The sequence below is a fragment of the Triturus cristatus genome, chromosome 9, assembly GCF_964204655.1.
Source record: "Triturus cristatus chromosome 9, aTriCri1.1, whole genome shotgun sequence".
Classification (NCBI taxonomy): Eukaryota; Metazoa; Chordata; class Amphibia; order Caudata; family Salamandridae; genus Triturus; species Triturus cristatus.
This window is the reverse complement of record NC_140592.1, coordinates 1,208,335,309-1,208,356,283: the sequence shown is the minus strand read 5'-3', so window position 1 is coordinate 1,208,356,283 and position 20,975 is coordinate 1,208,335,309. Positions and strand designations below refer to the sequence as shown.

The window sequence follows — 20,975 nt, the reverse complement described above, 5'->3', positions numbered from 1 at the left end:
TTTTGGAGTTGCTGGTTGGATGAAACTCGCACTAGGGCAATTAAAGCTTGGAAGTTTAGCTTGAGTGATTATGTCACAGCTTTTTCTCTTTCAATACATCTTTCTCCTGCTTTAGTTCTGCATATAGTTTCAATCCATGTTCCAGGACATCTAGTAGACGTGTCTTTACATCGTTATCCACATATTGTTTGGTCAGAAAATTCGGGAGTCACACAGGCTCAGTCATTTCAAAGGAGTTTCCTTGCTTCTGCATTAGATGAAGAAGGCTGTCAAACATGTTTATTCAAATGTTCCCATTTCTTTCCCACAAGTTTGTGGCGAGTAACAGTTTGACGATGGTCGATCGTCTGTTCCAGTTTCATATCTGGAGCCACAGCATTGAACCTTCCCTCTCTTTCACCACAAAATGTCTTTGGATGAATTTTCTGAAGAGGTATAGTTTTTCCACCTCTAGCTTCTTCACTCTTTCCAAATACCAGGACCCATATCTCAGGTAGTTTATGCAATCGAATTTGCAAAACACAGTAATCTGCGACTCCAGTCTTCACGTGCAGCTCCCAATCACCTTCCCGATTAGCATGTACCAAGTTTTTCACTAGAGGTATCATATGTAAATCATTTCCCCAGTACTTGGAAAGTTTTTATTTTTTCTTCACATTCTTTGACAAACTCAACGAACTTGGTTTTCAGATTTTGAACTACGTGTATTGAACATTGCCTAGATTTGAAATTGGGTCTTTTGAATGAAGTGCATCCTGTGCCTTGCTCACTTCTGAGGTAAGATATGCAAAACCTAATCTCTCATTCTTGTTCCAGAAGCATTCCAATGCAATGTTTCTATAGCCTCAGATATGATGAGCATACCCTCTAATGAACAAACCTAATGTGTTTCACTCAATACTGACTGTACAATTTTGTTTCCAAAGATTTCAGCCTCAATAAATGCATCATCTATGCCACATCCACTGCGATAACTTCCTGCACACCGCAACACAACTTTTGTAATGTGGAAAACAGTTATCATTGGATACAGATAATCTAATTCTACTGGATTACCCAGACAAATGTCAGCTACAATATGGAAAACACCTTAATCGCAGAAAATTGGCAGGATAGGCTGCTCTTTAAGTGGAGCACGCACATTTTGGCAATTTTGTTTAGGGCTCTGTATACTGCTGCATCGTTTGTGACTGGAGATGGTATTGCTGATAAAAACCCAACCTTCTTCAGTGGGATGGTATTCTGAGAGATCAGCGCATGAATTCCAGCCCATGGAGAAACGGTGTAGGAAAGTGCCTGTTTTGCATGGTTACCCCCTAACTTTTTGCCAGATACCAGATGCTAACGACTGAGTGTGTGCTGGGACCCTGCTAGCCAGGCCCCAGCACCAGTGTTCTTCCCCACAACTGTACAATTGCTACACCTGTGGGCCACTGATAAGTCCCTTGTAATAGGTACCAGTGGTACCAAAGGCCTTGTGACCAGAGGGTCCCTTAGGGCTGCAGCATGTATTGTGCCATCCTAAAGGACCCCACACCTAACACATAAATTGCAGGCTACGTATTGTGGTGTGGCATAACTAGAAGTCGACACGGCTCACCTTCCTGGGTGCCATGTCTATACACCACAGCCTGTGGCATAGGTTAGTCACCCCTCTGGTGGGCTTTACAGCCCTAAGGCAGGGTGCACTATACCACAGGTGAGGGCATAACTACATGATCAATATGCTCCTACAGTGTTTGAGTCCATTCTTGGACACTAAGTGAAGCCATTTTGAGTACATGGCAGTCGCCCGCAGCCATAGTCCAGGTGGCTCACTGATGTCTCCCTGGTGATTCTGACCTGGGATCCAGCATTGGAAGACCCCTCCGGAACAACTCCATTACGCCTGCAGCCTCAACCTGAAGGGTCTCCCCCTGACAGGATACGGTGAGAGAAACCAGACACCTCCGCACCTGTAACCCCCAGGCCTAGGAGTGCCCAACCAATGGTGTCCCGGCATCCCCCCACTATCCAACTCACATCTCCAGTCATTGGATTCCTTCAGCCAGTCTTCTGATCAGAGCCTGCAGCCGTTTTCTCCAACCAAGGATCTCCACTGATTTCCACAGTGCACCTGACGCCTCCTTTGCACTCTGCACCCAGCCACCCCTGTGACGCTGGTGGTGCAGTCTCAGAGCTCTTTGGTGGCCCCTTCAGTGTTGACCCCAACTCCCAAGGTCTGTGTCCCTGAACCTGCAACCGGTGCTCCCACCCCCCATAGGATATAATTGGGCCTAGTGACCTCTGCAACCGGCCATCCGAGTGCCGCTAGTGGGGCCACCTACCTTGGTCCGGCCCTTGCCCAGTGTTGACCAAAACTCCTGAATCTGAAAATCGTTTATCTGTAAGTAACTCACCCGACTTTCCTCCCATAGGTTTGCATAGGTCTCTCTCTGTATTGTACGTAGTGTTGATTATGAACACAAATGTTTTTCTACATTGAAAAGTATTTCATGCACCTGTAAAGTATTGTTTGATGCTATACAAACCTTTTGCCAGAAGTAACTTGAAAGTATTGCATAATTGAAAAGTCTACTTATCTGTAACTGGGCTCAACTTGGTTACTAAAAATCAAAGTAACTAAAGTAATATTTTTACAAACATTGGCCTGGAGTTAGTCATTGAGTGTGTGTTCCAGCCTTGTATCAGTATGTACACCAAATGCATTCACACTACCCCCTGATAAGCCTAACCGCTCAGCCCAGCTACCACTAAATTGATAGGAAGGTATTATCTACTTTATCCTTTGCTGTACCTTTGGGGACTCCCTGGACACTATACCTCTTTTTGGTAAAGTATATATAGAGCCAGCTTCCTACAAACTGGCTTTTCTTCATCCTTCTGTCCGCATCGAATAAACAGTATGATAGATTCAGTTAAATCAGTTTTGCAGACTGCAGCATCAGGTAGAAGATCCATGTCCTCAGACACTTTGAAACTTTCTGGTAGACTGGAACGCGTTGATGGCTTGTAGTGATTTTGCATACGTTGACAAGGCAGTTGGGTTATAAGTTTGCAGCTTTGTTTGTTTAAACCTACAGCGGACACAGCTTGTTTTCCAATAGCTACATCATTGGTTCAGTCTTGAAAAAGCACCATGGTAGTATCATGAGTGCAGGATGTTCCAGACAAAGAAATAAGTCTTCAAAACCGAAATTATCAAGGGAAAGAAATTGTAAATCCTTTCCTGGTAAAGTGGCTTGGAAGCAGTTTGCTGGCGGATTCACAAGATTTATCAGCATGAGCTGCTGACAAGTTCCTGCTCCTTACTATGTCATAATTTGTTGATACACCAATCCTTTTCATTGAAGTGATTAGCTCTCTACGTTACCACTGGTCATAGATTGCGTGGGCAGTCGTGTAGCTGAGTTTTCTTTTTACCATGACGAAACTCATAAAACATGCTTTGGAAAAGACAGTACATTTGCACAGCATAAGCCTGTCAGTTCATGGGATTGTTTGCCACTTCACTTAAATCTTCAAACCATTATCAATGTTGTTGGCTTCTGTTCTAAACTCAAGAACTTTATTTTGTAACAGTTTTATTAAACTTTTATTAAACCAGGACGTAAAAAATGTTAAGACAACATAAGGCGTTCTTGTTCACTCCCACGAATTAGAGCTCTCGGGCATCACAAAATTTGTAAAAGTCCAAAATCTAAATCTTTCTGCACATTTCTTAAAATGGCTCCTGCTGATTTTACTGCATCCTGTGATCTTATTTTGGCACCAAGAACTTCAGGAGTCAAGTCAGATGAGAACACAATAAGTGGCTCATTCTTTTTGTTAGACTAACAAAAACAAACTCTGTCATTGTACATTCTCACTAGAAAAATCTTAACTTCATTGTTACAGATCAATACAGTTCTTCAATGTTGACCATTATTTCTCTGATCTCATAGGGTGTGAATCTGTACCCAGCACTCCAGAGTGGCTTTAAAACTTAATTTGCTATAGCAAAGAATTGTATACCACGATTGAAGAACTGGCCAACTTTTGTGACCAAGATAGCTGAAAGTCGTCAGTTTCTCTGCGACAATATCGCCTTAGCCTTCCAGGAAAAAGTTTGACATTTTCAATACTTTCTTGAGCTCAGGGGGTGGGGGGCGTGGGGTGCAGGATCACTGCCAGCTACACACTAAGATGGCAGCTTCAGGGCTGGAGTCCTCTTAGAACTTATTGCAGAGCTCTTCTACTGCTTGCCTCTCATTCTTCCCCTCATTTTCTCCATTATTGACAGACCAAGTGCAGGACCTAATTATCACTACTCGCTCTGGTTCCCCGCTCGATCCCTGCCCCCCAGCTAACCTTCATTCGGTATCCGATACTGTAACCGGTGTATTAACATCTGCAATCAATAAAATGTTCATGGAAGGTTTTTTTTCTACGCAGACCAGAAAGTAGCATCAGTTTTTCCGTTGTTAAAGAAACCACAACTAGATCCCTCTGTGGCAAATAACTATCTACCTATTTCTAGGCTTCCCATTCCTGCAAAAATTGCAGAAAAGGCAATCGACAAGGAATTGACCCTATTCTTGGAATTGGGCAATTTATTGGATCACAGTTCGGCACTCATGGCCAACACAGCACTGAACAAACCTTAATCACTGCCTCAGAGGAATTAAGGGCATCAATTGATAGGGGAAATCCTGCAGCCCTCCTTGATCTTTTGGCTGCATTCGACACGGTCAATCATTAGGTTTTTTTACTGATCATGTCGAATCTTAGGGCGTCGGTGGTTCCGCCCTAGCATTATTATCCTCCTTCCTCACCGAGAGAGTGCAATCTGTATCTATGGATGTTTATCTTTACAACTCCTTGTCTCTTCCCTGTGGTGTCCCGCAAGGATTATCACTGAGCCCGACCCTGTTTAACTTATATGTCACTCCGTTAGCCACTTTGATTAAAAATAGGGGTTTCTCAGTAGTCAGTTTTGCCGATGATAACCCAATTGTCGTCTTAGGTGCTGGCTGTCACCAAGAATCAGTTGCCAATTTCCACAACTACATGCAAAAAGCAAACAGGATCCTGCGCAACTGCTTAAAACTGTATTCCGACAAAATGGAAGTACTACTACTGGGAAATAAAGGTCTTTTTCCATTGTATACAACTTGTAGCACTTTTTGTTACAATGATAAAATATTTGATCCCCTTCACCCAACAGTTTCAATCTTTTGTGAACTTAGTCTTTCCGTATTTCTGCAGCATCTCGAACTCTCTTCTGTCCAGCAGTAGTGGTTAGCTTTTCTTTCAGATTAGTTTGGCCTATGACACATTTTTCTTTGTTGAAGGAGTCCTCAGATATTTTTGCTTAGCAACACAGTCAGGAGGTAAAGAGGCTCTGCTACCACCTACCTCGCTCATGTTTACAAATTTGAATCAATGGAAAACCTGAAATATATATTAAAATAAATTACCAATACAATGGCTAAAACATCATTATAAAGCTGCCATTTTGAAAACTTCTCAGAGCAACCCATCTGTCATTTATTTTCTGACTCTATAAGAATCATTGGTTTGGCGACAAAATTAAGTATATAGTATCATGGCTCCAGAAATATTACATCATCACTCCAACTCATTCGCCATTTTTTAAAATGTCATCCAAAAAATTTGGCTCGGACTAGCAATGTCTAACCAAGTTAAATTACTCCTCTAATGATACAAAAGCACAAATCAAAAATGTATATCTTTGGACAACAAATATTTTACGGACGTATAATCAACAGGCCAGGACTATCCTCCTAGGAGTGGATTTACCTCTTGTAGGGTCATCTAGAAGTGTTGTATTTGTATGCACTTGATTAGATATGAGTCTTTATGTTCGGTCTTGCTTGGGTAATAGGAAGTATGCGCAGTAGATACCTCTTCCTGTCTCCTTTGTGTAAGGACTCTTTAGGTTTCTTTTTTGATGCGCTCTTTGACATCTCGCTGCAGTTGAAAGAGTTCTTGTTCCCCCAATGGTCTTATCTTTGAGCAAACAGGCAGTGGTGTCTTGAGAGCAGCATTGCTTTAATATTCAGTTGCTGGAGGTGACGGACCTCCACTCCTGGAGGAATCCTACTATGCTTCCCCTACTGGTGTTATGTGGAATGAGTCACTTGTTTGCTGGCCCCTTGCAGGATGGCCTCTCCCTCAATGTTTTGCAAAAAAAAAGGCTGTCTCGCTGGGTGCTAGCACTGTTGTGAGGGCTGGTGCACGACTTGCTGGCTGAATCCCTGCTGTTGGTGTTGCTGGTGGGAATCCTCCCCTGCCTGGTATCCTGGTGGGCATTTCCCCTCTCCTGAAGGATCTCCAGAACTGCAATGCTCCCACTGTTTTGCAGTTTCATTGTCCATTTTTATCTGCTGTGGTGTTAATGGCTGATGCCTGTATCTCGCTTTCGATCGTTAAACTCTTAGCCAGACATGCCTTCTGAGAGTAGTGCTTGTGCACACCTGCCTGCTGGCAGCATCTGCCACGTCCTTTGGTGATTTGTGGCTGGAATTGGCGATGTTCTTACCTGCCTTGGTTCTCTTTTCAAACTCCTCTGGGAGGATTTGCATGAGACTCTCCACTTCCTCCTACTGCTGGTGGAATAAGCAGCAGTTGAGAGTGTTAGAATGGACAATTCTCCACTGCATAGCCACTCCCCTTTACATTTTCCTTCCCACCAGATCGATCATTTAGCTCTTTTTCTGGAGGTGGCCCAGTTGATGTGGATGCATTGTTTCTCTTCCTGACTGTTGCCACAATTATGGTGTCCACAGGCATATTTCATAGGAATCTCCGCTCTAGAGAAATCCAAAGATACAAGAAAATACACCATGGGTGGCACATCCTTCTCTGTTCAAGCAGCCAAAATATGGAACTCTTTACTACCCCCACCCCCCACCCCAGATCCACGACAATCACCTTATCTTCAGAAAACTACTCAAGAATTGGCTCTTCCCCACAGAAGCACCATACGCAAACAGAAATATACAGCATATCCCTCTGTATATAAACATTTATTTGTACCTATATTTGTGTATCGCTTTGTATAAACATGTAGAATAATTATGTTTAAAAAAATTAAGTACAATACTTGAAAAACAGAGTTTATCGAATGCATCCTTAATCTACTTACTTCCTTTATGCATCTATATACCTTCCATGTACTTGGATCTATATATTTATTACTTTCAACCCCCCAAAAAAGCATATTCAATGCACTACCCTATTCCTCTATCAATATATTTAATCTACATATACTTACTTCCTTTATGCATCTGTAAACTTTACATCTATTTATGGATCTATATATTTATTACTTTCTTCTAATTCAGCATATTCAAAGAACAACCCTATTTCTCACCCGATACCTCTCCCAATATATCTTCTACCTCACCCTGGACTCATCTCAAACCTTTCTACTACTCTTTCCAATGCACTACCCTATTTCTCACCCTATACCTCTATCAATATATCCTCTACATCCACCCCTCATTCATCTTAAACCCCATACAACTATGATCACCAAAATAGCGTTTTCTAGATTCTCCCCTACTCTATCCCTTCTTGTACCATCTGACACCTCTTTTACTATACAGATCCCCCAAAACAAGCCTTTCTAAACTTTCCTCCGAATTTTCCCCTCCACATCCCTTTTTACACATTCCAAGCCTCCCCCTACTGGTATGACCATAAAAAACAAAAAGGTCTAAATCCTTCACTATTCTATCCCTACCCTATCCTATTCAATAAAAATAACAGACTAACATGTCTACTTGTCAAATTTCACATTACACTATACTAATTCCCCACTAATCCTTTATGGGTTCCTGAGTAGCGTGCTACTCGCCGGAAAAAAGCGCTTCAACACCTCATTAGGGGTAGCAAGCACTATATAAATGCAACCGTTTTTCTCTCTTGTATCCCGCCGCTATCCTTCTCAATCCAAATAACTGTCTAGTATCCACCAGTCAAATTACTTTCACATTTTACTATAATAATTCACCACTAATCCTTTAGGGGTTCCGGAGTAGCGTGCTACGCGCCAAAAATGCGCTTCAACACCCTATCTGGGGTAACAAGAGATAGATATATATAGATATATATACACACACACACACAAACCTTTGCCTCTCTTCTATCCCTCTGCTATCCTTCTCAATCCATATAACTGACTAACCTATCCACCACTCAAATAACTTTCACATTTCACTATACAAATTCAACAGTAATCCTGTGCTACTTGCCATAATAGCACTTCGACACCTCGTCAGGGGCAGTAAGCGCTATATAAATGCAATTACAATACAATTTCCCTTGATGTATTGATGGTCTTGTGGGGAGTGTACTTCTCCAATCAAGGGGCTACAGCTCTATGGCTGGTTCGCCTAACTCTTCCTTACCTTGGTCCAGGATGCTAGGGAGCATAGGCAGATATAGGCTTGACTTCTGTGATAGCATAAGTGTTGAGAAGGAAGCAATAGTCCTGCCTCTCTTTTTCGAGCTGGACTCCATATGTATCTGCTGCCCTCGATGAGCTAATTGTACGTGGACAGATCCTCTAGCGGGGACGCCCTCTTCCAGGATTTGGAGTCAAGATTCAGATTTATCCTAGTCAAAGAATTCCACCTGCTCTTCCTCATGTGACTGGCATCGAGGGTGTCTCGATGTCTGGTTGGTCGTCCCCAGTCCCTCTCAGCTATGAGGGTTTTGGTGGTTAGTGGAACCCATTTAAGGACTCAAACTCCTTTCTAGGCATAAGAGCCACCATTTCTGCTTCGAACCAGTATTTCTTCTGCTCGACCTCGTGCAATTGTTTGGATCCAGCAGTTGAATAAGCCTTCCTTTTTGAGGTCAGCATTTCTTTGGACTTTAGCTCCCTGTCCTGCGCCCCTTCTCGAGCCTGCAGGTGCAGAGAGTTGGTTAGGAGGTTTTACTCCATCAGTGTTCTTTGGCCAGGACACATGATGCTCTTTAGGCTTGTGTGGACCTTTGGTCATCTAGTGCTTTGACGTTGGCGCCAAGGTAGCCTATGAGGATCTAGAGTCTGTGTCCTTCGGTTCCCTTGTTACCTTTTGCTGCTTCTTCTAGGCATTTAGGACATACTACTCGACTTCCAACTTTCTGTACTCTCCCGGCTCATCCTCAAACATTCTTCTCCTCTTACTCACTGGAAAGGCCTAGATCTTTCAGGGACTTGTTTTCTCGTCAAATCGGCCATGGTGTGGTGCGCCAGATATTGTTAGAGTCTCACTTCAGTGTCTTTGAGACTATTTCTGCACAGGGAACGTAGTCTTCGGCTCTGTGGTCCTTTGGGAGGCACAAGTTGCATACCTCATGGGGGTCTCAGCACAGACTTGTGGTAGCAGTTGGCAGGAACTTAAAGGGGGTGTTCTGCGTGCCTCTGAATTTTCCAACCATGTTGTGCTCACTAGCAGGTGTCCTTCATCGGGCTGAGTAGGCTCCACTTCTCTATCTTCCTGGCATTTAGTGCGTCCTGGTGATCTTCAGTGTTTCTCATGGAAAAAACATTGATATTTTTCAGTTTTTTACAGAAAACCTGAGTAGCCTCTGTCGTGCCACCAGACCAAACGGTAAAATAAAAAAAATAAAAAGAATCTGATGATGGCGGCAACACACAGAAACCTCCAGGGCACGTCTGGCATCACACAGGGGATAGACTTACTACCAAATTGTGGTCAACGACTCTCAAAGATTACCAAGACATGATTTTGGGCCCAACCACAAACGATCCATGCTGACAAACATTGGAATCTTAACTGGCTGCCCTAAAACTGTTGGAAGCATAGGTACTAATGTTTGACAAAGAAGCCAGATACTGTCAAAGAGATTAGCGGTTCTTTCTTATGGCTGTGATCCATGGCTACCTTTCCTGTCTGTTTTACTAATCACCCTAATGTAGGTTGCATCAGGATAATTGAGAACAGCTTTGTATATTTTAGGGCTGGTCTCAGCTGCAGAATTATATATCTTTTTGCTTTTCGTGATCAATCACAAGTACATGCGACTTACAGATGCAATATCTGGAACCAGGAAATTTTGCTTGAAGCGGTAACATGTTTGTTGCACAGCCTTGGCGCCTTACTCTGGGCTTACAAGGTCAAAGATTTTTAAGGCCAAGCTTTAGAGAAAGTGGAATATCTTCATCTCACTCCTTAAGCTCCCAAACTTTCTGGACAGCTTTTATGAGATCAAGGCAAAAATCTAAGTGGGACACAGCGTCAACCACTTTCTTCAACTAGAGCCCAGCAAAACGTCAGTCCCTACTGGTCATGTACTTCAAAATGGTGGAAGGCTAACTCAGCAGGTGTAAGTTCTCCAACCCACTGAAGAGTAGAACTCCCTCTCCGCATCAATGGAAAACCTACTCATATTGGTCCTCTGCTTATGGTTCTTTCCCTTTATTTATAGGTTTTATATAGCACTAGCTAGACCCAAAGGCATCAGAGCACTCTACAGAATCGAGAGCAAGGCAATAATCCATTCGCTGAGCATATGGCACACAACAATTTTAGGTTCAAGTACAACCTTTAGGTTGACTTCAGAAAAGCCTAGTTCAAAGGTCCACCCTTTGTGTTCTATCTTGATAATGTGAATGGTCCATCCCAAGAGGCTTTGAATGCCTTTACAAGTCAACTGTCTCAACTTTATCTCCTCATTCACAACTGAGTAAGAGCATAGTGCTGCTTCCCAGGACCACAAAGTTCTGTAATAACATTTCCAATGTCTTGCTGATGTACTGCTCAACAGTGCTCCTGCATCAGAGGGCTCACGTCCTCCACAAAGAGACTTAACGGTCATTCATGACACTTTCTTGGGCAGAGCCAGCCAATGTGAAATCGAACTTCAGAAACAGCCGAAGATGAGGCAGACAGAACAGTCTAGGAGCTGCCAGGGGCTATCAGAAATATACTTTCTAATAATCATCTTTGCGTTGTTTAAACCGAATTACATTTAATACCGAGATAAATGAAGCGAAGAGAGTTTAGTTTATTCCAAAGCCAAGATGTGCAATTAGGCATTTTATACATAAAGCAAATGGAACAAGACATGCCAGTTAAATACGAGGCACGGCCATGGCTACATTTGCCACGGAAATGAAAATAAATTGTATAAAGCGCTCTAATACAAAGGGGTGTCTAGGCACTAGACTCAGAAAAGGGTAGCCTACTGGAAACTAGGAAGGATACAGAATAAACTGAAGCTCCATGTTTTGAGGGTTTTTCTGAAAGCGAACGGGTTTCAACTCAAGGGGGAAGGAGTTCCGTAGTTTGGTTGTGCAGTGATAAAGCTCCGCCCACCCCAGAAATATTTTTTTTAAATGTAAGACTACAAGATTGTAGGCCGCAGCAGATCGGAGCGGTCTTGAAGGAGTATACCAATGGAAGCCTTGCCTGAGGTAGTTGAGGGTCTATACCGTGGAGTACCTAAAGGCAATGCAAAGGTGTAACATTTCATAAAATAAGATTACTTTTTAGTTTCTGTGTCAGGATGTATGTGTATTCTTTGTAATCAATCAGGTACAGCATATAAATAGAGTGGTAATCCAGAAAAAGGGCCCACCGGGAGCAGCCACTCTGCTGCTCAGCCTCCAAGATAACTAACAAGTACACTTAAACATACACAGACAGAATACATGACAACACAGACTGGCTGAGCAGCAGAGAACAAGACACTAAAAAAGGATACAGAAGAGGGAGAGCAGGATACAACACGCCTTTCCCCTTAACAGAAACGAGGAGGAAGAGAGAACAGAAAGTAGAGGAGCAAAAGAATAAGAACTCAAAACACACACCATATACACACCCTCGCAATAGTAGGGAGAAGAGGTTTCACACAAAAATGGGCGTGAGTATTAAAGATTGTACCAACACCAGAAGATAATGAATGCAAGAATTTAATTCATCACAAAGAAAGTGGAACTGAACACCTCAATACATTTTGAGTAATGATGGTTCAGTACTGCAAAATATATAAACTTTGAAAATGAAATTTGAACACCTCCAACAAAATAGAGCTCCTAAGTGGTTCATAACAAATAATCACCAATAAAACGGAGCACTTCTACGGCTCCTCACCAATAAAACGGAGCACCTCTACGGCTCCTCACCAGCAAGCATAAATAACACTGAGCATGAAAAATGAAATTTGAACACCACTAGGAAAATAGAGCACCTAAGTGGTTCAGAACAATCACCAATAAAACTGAGAACCTCTAAGGCTCTTCACCAATAAAACTGAGCACCTTTACGGCTCCTCACAAACACTGAGCACCTCTACAGCTCTTCATAAAACTGAACACGTCTAATAAAATAGAGCACCAAAGTGGTTCATCAGGAATAAGCACCAATAAAAATGAGCACCTTTACCGCTCCTCACAAACACTGAGCTCCTCTATGGCCCATCACCAGAAAGCATAGAAAGAATGGAGCACCTCAATAAAATGGAGCACAAGTTTGGCTCCGCAAAAGCACGCATCAATAAAATCAATTACTTAAATAAAAAAAAACTCTTCACAAGAAAATTCAAAACAGAAACGAACACTTAAAAACAATTGATTAGTAAATATAGCAGAATAAGAAACGTTGAGCACCTCAATCAATATTGAGCACGTGAGTGGCTCACCACTGTAGAATGGAATGCTCAGAACCGAGCATTTCCAGCACCATCACAGCAACTCTGAAAACAGACACAAAGCAATAACTTGCATATTGTAACACATAGTAGGCAATTCAGGCTAAAATATGGGAAATGGATATCCCGCAAGAGCTAAAATTTGGCAAATGGATATACCCCGCATGACGAAATTCTATAGACAACACACAAGTACTGCATACCAAAGCGCAAACACAATACAGACAGCACACTCTGTAACTTAGTTAATATGCAAGGTGCTGACACAAGATCTTAAATATAACAAATTAAAATAATGAAAGTAGTCACCGTTGTTCGAAAGTTGAAATGCCACAGTCACAGGCATTGAAGATGACCAAGTACAGGCTGAGATTCAATTCCAACTGATCCATAAGTAAGCATTACCATTATCCTCAGAATCTTCCGTATTGCGATTCCTAGCATTTGTTGGGGACGGCGATGTGCAATTTGAAGTACTCCTTTCTTCTGCATAGTTCCAGATTAAGCCTCACCTTTGCATCGGTGGAACTTACCTGATTGCAAAACGGGAACTGCGGTGACATGGAGCTGTAATATTGCCAAAAGGACGTTCGACGTCGTTTCACAACGCCGTGGCGTTGACAAGAAGTTATGTTACGGCGTCGCTAATTGACATCAGCACTGTAGGGTTACAAAGGCAACGGCGCGTCTCTCACAATGACACATCAGACTGGAGCCGTCAGGAACACTCAGCTCACGGTACAATACATGACATCACAGACCTTCATGCACGTGTAGTGCATTCTTCAAATTTTAAAGGTAAATAACTGTCACAACAGTCAACTGGTACTTGGGGCGAACCTCGGTAAAATTATACATGTTGAGACCCGATTCATCACGAAGCACATACACCAATATTCCTCATGTCCGTTCGTTGCATATGTAGGGAAACAGAATTTATCATAAAATAGTTTCACACAAGGCTTCGAATAGTGCCCCGGAGAACCAAAGATTACTTGCACTGCATCACCACGAAGTTTCACGTTTGAGCAAAATGATCATGTGAACATGCAAAATAAAAATCCGTAAGCAATGAAGGCTTCAGAAATTGATAATCGCAGCAGGTTGTAAACCTTCCAATTCATTAAAGGTTGTCTGTGGTTAAGTCAAACAAATCACGTATAAAATCTTCAACTCAGTAGTGTCTGTAGAGAAATAAGTTTCAAATCATCCAATCCATGCAATGTCCATTGCTCAAAACATCGAATGAGTAGACAGTAAGGTAGCAGGTTTAAAGCCATTCAAGCCCTATACCAACGCCCAGAACTTGCATCTTCCTTCAGTAGGCTGTCTGTTGTAGACACCGGTGGGGTACCCAAGGCATCGGGAATCAGGCTTAGCTAGTTTGTTAGTTTCTTTTGCAGTTTATTCTTTTTTCGCGTGGTTTCTTTTCTCCAATCGTCACCAGTGTAATATTTCATAAAATAAGAGGACTCCTTACTTTGTGTCAGGATATAGGTTTATTCTTTGTAATCAATCAGGTACAGCATATAAATAGAGTGGTAATCCAGAAAAAAGGCCCCACTGGGAGCAGCCCCTCTGCTGCACAGCCTCCAAGATAACAGACAAGTACACTTAAACATACACAGATAGAATACATGACATCACAGAGACTGAGCAGCAGAGAACAAGACACTGAAAAAGGATACAGAAGAGGGAAAGCAGGATACAATACAAGGACCTTAAAATCTATGTGCTTCTGGACGGGAAGCTAATGAAGATGGATAAGTGCGGAGGAAGCAGGCTCACGTTTGGGAATGCCTAAGAGTAGGCGCGTAGCGGCATTTTGAAGGATCTGAATTTTGTTGACATCTTTTCTAAATATTAACAAATATGGCGTTACAGTAGTCTATTTTAGATAGGAATAGAGTAGATCACAGTTTTCTTTAAGTCCAACAGGTTGAAGGGAATGATTTTCCTAAGAAGCATCACCGTATAGAGGGAAGCGTAGGTAACAGATAATTCTGTCAAAAACCACCCTTAAGTTTTTGACCATCGTAGCTGGGGTAGGGAGCGAGGCAAGTTCCTGCGGCCACCACGTTGGCGACCAAAAGAAAGTGTTACTTCCAAACAGCAGGACCTCCTTTTTATTGGTGTTATGCTTCAGAGAGTTAGAAGACATCCATTTTCCAACCTGGAGAAAGCGGGCATCTGTCTCTGCTGGATCGCTAGCAACCGATGATATGATTTGGGTGTTGTCGGCCTAAGATACCACCAAGTACCCAAAGGATCTGATCAGTTTGGCTAGTTGAGTAACAAATATGAAATAGGGTAGGGCTCAATGAAGAGCCCTGGGGAACGCCACAAGGTAAAGTGAAGGGAGGTGAATTGTTATCTTCAAGCGCGAACTGTACTCGGTAGGTGGGAAAAGACTTCAGACGATTAAGTGTTTGGCTCCCCATACCGATGGAGAGAAGACTATCTAGGAGCATATTGTGATGACTGTGTTGAATGTTGCCATGGTCTAAAAGACCAGGGCAGTATTGCCTCCTGTGTCAGTTTGTCTAATTTGCTCTGAAGCTGTGATTAGGGTGCGTTGTATGCTGTGATGGCTTCTGAAGCCGAATTGAGTGGGATCAAGAAGACCATGATTCTCAATAAAGGATGTTAATTCAGAGAGGATGGCCTTTTCAACAATTTATTAAGGTAACGGGAGTCATGAAGTTGGACGGTAGTTGTTGGGGTCCCCATCATCAAGATTAGGCTTCTTGAGAAGAGAAAGGACAGAAGCTAGCTTCTACTTAACAGGCAAGTAGCCTGTGCTAAACATCCGATTAACAAACGTCCGTAAGGAGCACAGAGATGATTTCGGGTACTTGTAGAATTTTAGGGGGCAGGGATCAAGGGTGGAACCTGATTTTATCTGACTAAGAAGGGTCGAGCATTGTGCTGGGGAAAGTGGAGAAAATGTGGACAATATCACAGGATCATTGCCCAGAGTAGCTGAGAGTTCATTAGATTGCCTGTGAGATCTACAGTAGGCCCAAGTGATGCAGGGGGAAGGTATGGCTTGGGTCCCCATATAGAGCCCCCTTTGCAGTAGTCTGTGAAAGTTCGTGGTTTGAGAAGTTGTTCTAAACTGACTTTACCTTGTCCGGAAAGGAGAGTAATTAATTACAAAAAGCTTGACTGATGTTGTTAGAACGCATGCACTGAAGAGGTTTAGCAGCATTATAGTGCTCAGACTGTAAATATCTCAGCACATAAGAGTAAACATTTAAATGGGAAGGGGGGGTACCATGCAGACGTGTTTTTTTTTAACATACTACACTGCTTACGGTTGAGGTAAATATTTTCTACATGTTTTGTAAGATACATAGGCAAAATGGAGGAATAATGCAAAGTATGTGAACCTAGAAAACATTCAAACTGGGTGCAAACTGTAAAAGCTTTACAGTGAGAAAGTACAGCATTCAAAACTAACAGTGCCATGCTGAATAGTATCTGTAACTTACATGACTAAAAATAAATATATAGGCTGAACAACTTTGGGAAAGTATTAATTTTAGGTTGTGGTTTTATTTTCAATCAATATATCACACCTTTCACCAACAACTTGTTATTACTAGACTCAAGGAACAAACTACACTTCATGCCATAGCTGGTTTAGGCACTGATGAAATCACTTCAGAAACATAATTATAACAGATTAATTAAGAAATTGACAAACTTACAAGGATAAAATATTTTTTATTTATAGTCTTATAGTAAAGGCAAGCCTAAACTTGCAAGACAATTCTTGGGCAGTATGCACAACATACTTTTCATTTCCATGGAATGGAATTTAACATTAACAAAGACAAATCTACATTGTGTACACTATTTCATTAAATGCCAATAAATGGAAGGAGAAAAAAATGACAAAGGGACACATACAAGACCCCCCACCCCTGCACCCCACAAAAATACAATGTCTGGTTCCAATACCAAGTAGCTTTTTGATTTTTTGCAGGATGTTTCTCTGTAGCGCCATGGACAAAGCTGCTTGAACTAAGTGAATCCACACATGCTACACGAGACTGGCACTACTCGGCAATCAGTACCAAATACACTGCTCTTGGTGTACGAACATACAAAAGTCAGGCTGGCTATATCTTTTAGAAATACACAAAAGGATATTTGATCATAACCTTATGAATCTGTACAGGATTACATGCCTACATCGGCCGAGTGAGTTTGTGGAGTTTAAACTTCAGTAGCAGGACATAAATATCAAAACATTATCACTCATCGCAAGATACAAAAATACAGCCCTCCGCGCACGAGCCAGAATCCCTCCTAGATGGTCCGTAGGCGACAGCAGATATCTCCAAAATAAATAAAAACTTCACCCCATTTGAGAACAGGTATGAAGTGAACTTGGATTTCTCACCTCCAATCCATTTTATAGCCTTTAAAAGACTGATTTTTTGTTGCCATTTTCCAAACGTTAGTGCTTTTTGTGAACAGAAGGATTGAAAAATACATTTGCTTAAATCAGTCTTGCCATCTGCCCTGCCAACCACCTTCCCCCAACGTGTAGTTGTCATAAATAAAATTAAAAAAAATTAATAAAATAAAAAAGCAGGTTTATGTTTAAAACAAGTCTTCTAAAAGCCTACCTGCTCACAAATTCACAAATACCTTGGCTGTGAAGTTCCTCCTCTGGAAAGAGATGGAGCACCTAGATACTAGCGATTGATATGGGCTTTGTGGGCCGATAAGGCAATGTGCTAACATCTGTGCTCATTCAGAGGCAACTAGTTTAGTTCTTGGTACAAAAGCTGCCAAGTTGGGAAATATTCCTTAAAAATGAACACAGGTGGTTGAGAAGAGAACATGGAGGAAAAAATAAGAGATGCAGTCCAAAGTCTCTACTAAAAAGGGGGAAAAAAGTCCTTTACAGCTGGGAAAGGGATGGGGGATACACTGACAAACAGAAAAACAAAAAAAGACCCTGGGCCCATTCAGTCGCTTTGCCACACCATGTTCAGCTGGCATCAATTCGGAGCTTCTTTCTGCTTTGGGGTTCTTCAGAGTCAGATTCGGAACTGGAGTCTGAGCCCCCATCAAAGGCAGAGATGGTGCTGCCCTTTGCGTTGGTGTACAGGCTATTTTCAGTGGACGAATAATTGGCCTGAATCTGAGCACTCGACCTCGCTTTCTCCAGTGCACGTACTGAAAACAAAGAACAGGAGGATGGTTAGCCACATTAGAGAATTGATTTTTTTCTTTTAATTTCAGACATGAAGAAAAAAGATTACCTGCAGAATGTTTTGTTCACAAGTTACTTACCTTCAAAAATGCTCTATGAGATGCTCCAACCACGAATTTCTCAAGTATAGGATTATCCCAGGCACCAGTCTATATCCGGAAAATCCTCCCAGCAATGACTCCTAGGAAATAACAGGTGGTGCCATGTAGCTCCATGGCGATCTCTTACCACCTTGTAAGTGACAAAGCAGGGCCGCCCAGAGGTACCATGCTTCCACGCCAATTTCCACTCCCTAATCTTTCACCTTTCGCGTACCCTCAGACGTAGATGATTATAAAAAGACTGCAGGTAACCAAATGCCAAAATCTCACTTGGGACCTTATTATGTTGTGTTGATGTCATCCCCACAGAATGTGCTGTTAGACAGGGTATCTACCAGAAAAGGTTACCAACGGTAAGCAGCTTGTCTTCTGATAGCTACATCTAACCACAGATTTCTCCCCCTAGGATGGATAACATAGCAGTCACGCCTAAAGATGAAGAGTCTGAGGAGTGCAAAAAGCCTTGCTGGACCGAGTGGGTCAAAATGCCCTCTATGTGGACCTGGCTGTCCAAGTAGATGTGTTTTATTAACTTATGCACAGATGCCCATGTTGCAGCCTGGTAAATGGCAAGGACAGACACTACCACTGTCAGAGCAGGTGTTACAGCTTTAATCCTGGTGGAATGGGCCCAGTTTCAAGGGGCTCTTTTCTGGCAGACACACAACATATAAAGAACTATCCATTTGGACAATACTCTTCTTATGCACCACTCTACCTTTCTTGGCCTCAGAAAAACTAACAACGCTAATTGTCTATGAGGTGGTTCCTTGTACAGTCAACTTAAAAGCTCAGGACTTCCTCTGATCAAGCATATGAAGCTTTTTCTTTTGGAGTTTGTAGCCAAGCGAAGGCAGCCAGTAAAGTAATCAAATGTACAACATGAAAGAGCACTTTTAGGAGGATGGATGCCAGAGTTCTCAGCACCAGTTTGCCTGAAAGGAAAGTGTTGAACGAAGGTTGCACAGACCAGTTCAATCACATGATGGGCAGAAGTGATTGTGGTGAGAAAGATAGTTTAGCCAGGGGTTGAATGGAACCACTATGCATTGGCTCAAATGGTGTGATTATGATGTCTAGGTGGACCAAATTAAGGTCATACTGTGGCATGACAAGAGACTAGAGCAAAGGTGTGAGTCAGACCTTCAAGAAACAAATGACTTGAAAAGCAAACAAAAAAGCAGTACATCAGATAGATTAGTCTGCTGAGGGTCGAGATGTCAGATGCCATATCTGACCACAAACTATTCTGACTGCTCAGCATAAATAGATTTTATTGGAGGATGTCTTCTACAGGGAGGACATCTACTACCTCAGAGGGGAAAATAAAGGATTTCAGGTGTCACCATTCAATTTGCATGCATGGAGGTGTAGTGTGCAGAGATTCAGTTGCAGGACACGGTCTGGAAGCTGTCCCAAAGAGGGACCAGGATCAATGACAGATATTCAGGCTCAAGAAATAGGAGTGCCACATTCTTGTGACCCAGTCCAGGGCTAGCAAGATGACTTCAGCTTTGTCTGTCCTGATTTTATTAAGAACAAGGCAGGAGAGGTAATTGTGAGAATGCATACACAAGACCCATTTCCCTATCAGACAGAATGAGTGACCAGTGGCTCTCCTGAAGAGAGGGTTCTAGCACAAAGGTTTTATTCTAGGTGGTGGTGAACAGATCTAGCCAGGACAGGCCTCAACATCAGAAGAGGACAAGCCACATCTGCGGATGGAGATGCAATTAACAGTCAGACAGACTAAGCCTGCTCTGCTCCTCATGTACAACGATCAGGGACTGCCAAGGGGTTGGCCACCAGAAATATCTGCTGCAGATCAAGCCATCTTCAAAGTTGCAAGGCCTCCTGGCACAGGATCCAGGACTCTAATCAGCTTATTACATTACTAAAGGGCAATAGTGTTGCCTGTGAAGACTGGCACCAGTCCCCCTCCCATTGGTCGTCAGGAAAGCTTTCAAAGCCAGTCGACTGCCTGAAGCTCCAAAAGAGACATGGTGCTGGCTCTTTGCTGGAGACCTGAAGCCTTAGACTTCAAACTCTCCCAGATGACCACCTCACTCCAGCAGTGACATCTATCACAATCATTATGTCTGATGGGAGAGGGAGAGTGGCCTTCTGCCGGTCAGTTAAAAGATAGTCATCTCACAAGAGATCTGGATAGAATCTGGGAGAGGGCCCTGGTGCTGGGCCCAGTGATATCCAAGGTTCCTCAAAAAGGCCCAAATAAGTGATCTAGCATCTGGGACAAGGAGGAAGCACATGGCTAGGATCCAAAAAAGCCTCAGAACCAGCCTCACTGAGACCCAGGACTGCGCCTAAAACACAGCAATCATATCCGCAATGTTGCAGAGCAAAGACTAAATGTCAGCAAATCCAGGACGGCCTCATTGAAAGGAAATCTGCGTAGGACTCTGGTAGGACTTCAGCTTGCGGGATCCCATGGAGGATCAGGAGAGTGGCGGTCAGATGTTGGTCTCGGATTGTAGTGAGCCCAACTTGAGCAGCCAATCATTGGGGTACAGGAATACAAGCATCTCTGAACAACAAAGATGAGCAGCTACCACTACCAATATTTTCATTAACACCTGTGGGGCTGAGGTAAAGCAGAGGGGCAGTACGGAAAATATGAAGTGTTTTGGACCCTCACTGTTAACTGCAGGTGGCATCTGTGGGCCTGCAGGACAGGCGTATGAAAATACTCTTCCTCCAAGTCCAAGAACACCATACAGAATACAGAGGACTGAGGTAATCTTCCCCAGAGTGAGCATTTTGAAATAGTCTTTTGTCAGAAAGGTGTTCAATTCAGTTTAGGCTGGAGGCGTCCATCCTTCGATCAAGTGGAAGCAGCAAGAGCAGCATCCATCCCCACTCAGTCAAGCAATCGTTTGAATGCACCCTTGGACAGCCAGAGGTTGACTTGCTGCATAAAAACTGAGGTGTGGTCAATCAAAATTAGACCTTGC

The 20,975-nt window shown here is 42.7% G+C and overlaps 1 protein-coding gene across 4 annotated transcripts in view; it reads right to left on the bottom strand.

Moving 5' to 3' along the window:
- Positions 1–16,378: 16,378 nt before the first annotated feature.
- Positions 16,379–20,975, bottom strand: part of MAX (MYC associated transcriptional regulator X) — a 146,289-nt gene continuing 141,692 nt past the window's right edge. For all 4 annotated transcript variants that reach the window (XM_085627220.1, XM_085627221.1, XM_085627223.1 and 1 more), the window contains one exon: positions 16,379–17,865. In XM_085627220.1, coding sequence (XP_085483346.1) covers positions 17,678–17,865 — 188 coding nt within the window. In that variant the 3' untranslated portion in view covers positions 16,379–17,677. The remainder of the gene's footprint in view (positions 17,866–20,975) is intronic.